At 48.0% G+C, this 5,465-nt stretch overlaps 1 protein-coding gene across 1 annotated transcript; it reads right to left on the bottom strand.

Moving 5' to 3' along the window:
- Nucleotides 1-3,006: 3,006 nt before the first annotated feature.
- Nucleotides 3,007-3,957, bottom strand: OR9S36 (olfactory receptor family 9 subfamily S member 36). The gene has a single exon (NM_001390793.1). It carries the CDS (start codon nt 3,955-3,957, stop codon nt 3,007-3,009), a length of 951 nt encoding a protein of 316 aa, NP_001377722.1.
- Between the last annotated feature and the right edge of the window lie 1,508 nt (nt 3,958-5,465).

The raw sequence follows: 5,465 nt of genomic DNA, 5'->3' as shown, positions 1-5,465 counted from the left end.
AGCAAAATGTGGTGTATATACATGATGGACTGTTATTCAACCTTTAAAAATGAAAATATGTTCATTTACAGCAATATGAATGACCCTTGAAAAAATTATGCCAAGTGAAATAACCAGAGAGAAAAAGGCATATTCTGTGTTTTACTTACCTGTGGAATTGAAAGTAGCCACTTTCATGGAGATAGAAAGTAAAGGTTGGCTATCAGTGGTGGAGGTAAGGGGAAAATAAGGAGTTGTTGCTGAAGGGGTATGCAGTTCAGTTTTGCAGGATGAAATTTTCTGGAGATCTGTTACACAAGAAGGTGAATATGTTGAGCAATACTAAACTGTACACTTATGATGGTTAGATGGTTGGAAGGCATCAGTGGCTCAATGGACATGAGTTTGGGCCAACTCAGGGAAATAGTGAAGGACAGGGAAGTCTGAAGTCTGGTGTGCTGCAGTTCACAGGGTCACAAAGAGTCGGACATGACTTAGCAGCTGAACATCAACAACAAGCTGTACACTTATAATTGGTTACAACAGAAATGTTATTTTAAACACAATAAAAATTGTTAATCTTTTAAAAAAGTAAGGAAACAGAATTAAAACTACAACATGGTCTTCAAATTTAAGATGTTTATTCTACACTTAATTAAGATAACTAGAGCTATGTCAGGTGTATTTCAGAGTACAATGGCTAGTTAGCACTGAACTCAAATTATAATCAGCCAGGAGATATGTGCTGAGAACCTGCAATGTGGCACAGGATGCAATGCATGTATAGGATGAACAAACCAAATAAACTACGTCTAAAATTGTAAAGAGATGTTCACTGCAATCTGAAATCTGGGTAACATAGACAAATGGAGATGTGCAGGGTTTTTAAAAGTCATGTTTTCCAGATTTTGGAGAATTTCTACTCCATTGACTATCTGATGAACTTCCTAAATTTATTCCAAAGTTAGAATTAATGCTCTTCTACTAGAACCACTAATCCCTTATCATATATATAATTAAATTTACATATCGATGATAATTGTACTATTCTGTAAGAGAAAAAATGTGTTTCCTTTTCTCATTTTGGATTCAGATTCTATGTGCTGTTCTTAGTCACTTAGTCATGTCTGAATCTTTGTGACCCCATGGACTGTAGCCCACCAGGCTTCTGTATCCTTGGGATTTCACAGGCAAGAATACTGGAGTGGGTTGCCATGCCCTTCTCCAGGGGATCTTCTCAACCCAGGGATCAAACCCAGGTGTCCCTCATTGCAGGCAGGACCTTTACTGTCTGAGGCCCAAGGGAAGCCCAAGAATATTGAAGTTGGTAACTTATCTGTTCTCCAGGGGATCTTCCTGACCCAGGAATTGAACTGGGGTCTCCTGCATTGCAGGCAGATTCTTTCCCAGCTGAGTCACCAGGGAAGGCCCTAAGATATAATAAGTTGAGGAACTAAGATTAAGATATTATAAATCCTGGAATATCCTTTTGAAAATCCACGGAATGAAAGAAGAATAAGAGAGAGAAGGGAGAAGAAGGAGGAGAAGGAGAAAGAAAAAAAAAGGAGGAGGAGGAAGAGAAATGTAAGAAGAGAAAGAAGGAGGAGGAGGAGAAAGACTAGGAGGAAGAGGAGGAGGACCAGAGTAAAACGAGGGGCAGAATTTGGAAGATGGAACAGTCGTGTAGCATGAGAAGATACCAAGGCATGCCAGACGTGGAGCAGGACACCATGGGAACTTCTCAAAGAAAGAAATTCATTATATTAGACAAATACAGTAATATATGTCAGCATGCTCAGAGATGAGACAAATGGGGACAAGAATCAAGCAGAGACCTAGGAGTAGCTTCCTACTGAGTAACTGTGAGCAGCAATCAGATAAGTTAGCTGTCAGCCTCTCCCCATAGTCCTCCGGAGCAGGCAGAGAAGGAGATGGAGAGTTGTGGTTAGAGAGGCAGGACACATCCCTACTGACCATCCAGGGTAGAGACCACCCTTGTGTCCACAGGGCCACCTCCTCATGGTGACCATGGGAGTGGATGACCCCACCAAAGGGAGGCATAATGAGGCCACTGGGCTCTGAATCCAGGCAGTGTGTTGGGTCCATGGAGCATGAAGGTTGAGCTCTGAATGGTCAGGTCAAGACAGAGGGTCCAGGATCTCCCAGGGAGTGTGGGACAGAGAGCAAGGAGCTGTGCTCTCTGCCAAGAAAGGGCATCTTCTCTCTCCATATCCTGTCTCTAGGGCAGCCATCAGGACTTTCAGAGATGTTTGAGCTGACAAAGCACCATTTTCTGTGGTCAGAAGTAGTCTGGCTGTGTGGTAGAAGGTCACTGGATCTTTGGGTATGAGACATCCACGTTGACTCCCTGGGGCTCCCAGCTGCAGTCTGAGGGGAGAAACCCAGGACAGGGAGCACTAGGAGCATCTGAAGCAGGGGCACAGGTGCTCCCTGCTGCCTTGTTGGGTGGCGACATCAGTGAACAGAAGAGGGAGGGGAGGAACAGCCCCACTCAGGATTGAGGGGAAGCATGGTCTTCCTAACTCCCCCTAATTGGCTGTGGTGACCCAGGCTATCACCAAGAAAGGGGCAAGGCTGAGTGTCCTCAGGTTCCCCTTCTAGGTGGTTCAGGGGAGATTACCAACCTCATAATTACAGTAGATTTAGGGAAGGAGGGATAGGAATGGCCTGAGAGTCTATCTACTTACATACCTTCACTGGAATTTGTTGAACTTGGGACATAAATTCTGTTTCAATATTCTGTTCACTGCTCTGACAGTTGTGTTATTCAAACTTCAAGATTAGGGTCTTGCCCCATCATTCACCATCATTTTTCTGGTGCCTTATCTGATCTCTTCATCTCACACTTGCATGGGGGGCCCATGATGTGCTTCCTCAGTGTTGAATGAAATGAATGAAAGAATCACTTGGATAAATGAAGAACAAATACTTCCAACCGAACCTCTGTCTCCCCCAGAGCCCTCATGTCCAGCCCTCAGGACATTCTGTCTCTTCAGTCACCCTCCTTCACGTGGCTATGTGCTTTTGGATCAGTCTCCGCAGGGCATCCTTCACGTCCTTGTTTCTCAGACTGTAGATGAGAGGGTTGAGCATCGGGATGACCAGGGTGTAGAAGACAGAGACCACCTTGCCCTGCTCCATGGACTGCACAGCTCCCGGCTGGGCATACATGACAAAGACAGTCCCATAAAAGAGGGACACGGCTGTCATGTGGGAGCCGCAAGTGGAGAAGAGCTTGTGTCTCCCTCCTCCTGAGTGCATCCTCAGGATGGTCAGTGTGATGTAGCCATAGGAGACGAGGACCATGAGTGTGGTGCCCACAATGATGAGGCCACAGAGGCCAAACATGACAAGCTTGTTGATGGCTGTGTTGGCACAAGTGAGCTGTAGCAGGGGAACCACATCACAGAAGAAGTGGTTGATGTGGTTGGAACTGCAGAACGGGAGGCTGAATGTGAAGCTGGTCTGCAGGATGGAGTTGAAGCAACCTCCACAGTAGGAGCCCAGCACCAGGCAGGCACAGACCGAGGGGTACATGGTGATGGGGTAGAGCAGGGGGCTGCAGATGGCCATGAAGCGGTCATAGGCCATCACAGCCAAGAGGAATGCCTCAGTGGTGCCCATCATGGAGAAGAAGAAGAACTGGGTGGCACATCCCTTAAAGGTGATGACCTTGGAGGAGGACAGGAAGTTGGCCAGGGCCTTGGGGGCGATGATAGATGAGTAGCACAGGTCCAGGAAGGAGAGGTTCTTGAGGAAGAAGTACATTGGGGAGTGCAGATGGGCATCCAGGGTGATGACCACGATCATGGTGAGGTTCCCCAGGACAGCCACCACGTACAGGGCCAGGAACAGAGCAAAGAGCAGGGCCTGGGTCTGAGGACCACCTTCAAATCCCTCCAGCACAAACTCTAGCAGAGGCGTCTCTGAGAGGTTTCCATTTTTGGGGGGTTGCATGGCCCTGCGCTGGGGGACACGGAGCAGAGAGCAGAGAATAAGTGGGAGACAGCAAGGGGAAGTCAGTCTAAGTCAGATCATTTTCTCTTGGATAACAGGGGCCCTTCAGCACCTTACTGTTCACTGACTAAGAGACCACCGGCTGCACAGTTCTCCTCCAGATGAGCTCAGGTCGACCTCAAATGTAAACATTTCCTCTGATGTACTAATTCCTAAGAATGCTTGAAACACTCACTCTATGAGATGGCTCCAGGGGTCCTGCTGAGCTGAGAGTCTCCAGAGTAAGGATAGCTTCCATCTCCCTGTCCTTGTTTTGCAGGACATGCTCTCCCTTCCCATGGGGATGGTCCTGAGTGGTGCCATTCCTGCACCTGCTCAAGTATCTAATTCTGCACCTTCCACCCCTATTTTACTCATTTTTAATTTTAGAAATCATTAAGCACCTGATGCTATCAGGAATGGACCCAGTGATGGTTCTAACTCCAGGCCAGTGTGGGAGCAGATCAGGGACCAGCCCTCACCAGGCTAAAGTGAAACTATGTCTGTCTCTCCTGCAGGCCCCGAGACCTATCTCAGCATCTTCGTCTCTGATAAGACCATGATGGCAACCAACAACAGAGTCCTCCACATCCTTGAGAATCTAAGAGTTCTTTCTTGCAAAGCCCAGATGTTAGGCAGTTCATGGGCAGGGGAGAGCCCAGCTGCATGGTCTGAGAACAGCAGGACAGGGGCTGTGACACATTCAGAACATGGCATTTCCTCCCCCATCGTTACTTTTGTGCTCCTGGCTCCTCTGCACACCCCATGGGGTGATTGCTTGGAGCAATGGGAGCCACCAACACGGTCACATCTGCTCAATGACTGGGCCCTCCTGCTGGGTGCTGCTTCCTGTCCCTGTCACAGCCCAGACCTCCCTTGTCTGCCTTGAGCAGGGCTGACCATCACACTTTCATCCGACATGGGGACCAGCTGCGTGATGGCCACAAGAGTGGTTGAGGGGAATCCTGCCCAAAGACGGAGGAATGAAAAAGGAAGTTGGACGCTGAGCCATCGTGCTTCCTTGGAAGGCAAGCAGATTAGTCAGTGGGTGGAAGTCTATTTCAGAGCAGATTCCACATTTTGTAGAGGTCAGATCTGCAGTATCATGGAGCTGGCTCTCTTTGGAGGGAGTGAGTTCCCTGGGAGTTGGGGTATACAGGCAGAGGCTGGGTGATCAGTGGTATCTGTGGAGGAGAGATTGCCCCAAGCTCCCCTAAGCAGGGGAGGTAGTCTCTTAGAAGGTAGTCTGAGAGGATCCATACTTCCCCAAAAAAGGACATGTTGATTACAGTGAAGGCTGTCCAGTTTCCCTCTCCTGGGAGACTTGACTCCAACCATCACATGAATGAGATGGGACAGTATGACTTGGGATATCTAGGCAGGTTCACGGTAATATTGGTTTGGAGCCAGTGCTAAAAGTGGAGTTGGTCACTGCTGTACACTCCATGGCTGCCCACCCCTTTGCTACC

The sequence above is a fragment of the Bos taurus genome, chromosome 3 (assembly GCF_002263795.3).
Source record: "Bos taurus isolate L1 Dominette 01449 registration number 42190680 breed Hereford chromosome 3, ARS-UCD2.0, whole genome shotgun sequence".
NCBI classification, from domain to species: Eukaryota; Metazoa; Chordata; class Mammalia; order Artiodactyla; family Bovidae; genus Bos; species Bos taurus.
Note: the sequence above shows the minus strand (reverse complement) of the source record. Positions and strands in the feature narration are given on the sequence as shown.

What these genes read in the sequence shown, in the direction of transcription:
- OR9S36 (NM_001390793.1), bottom strand. Translation starts at nt 3,957, where the DNA reads ATGCAACCCCCCAAAAATGGAAACCTCTCAGAGACGCCTCTGCTAGAG.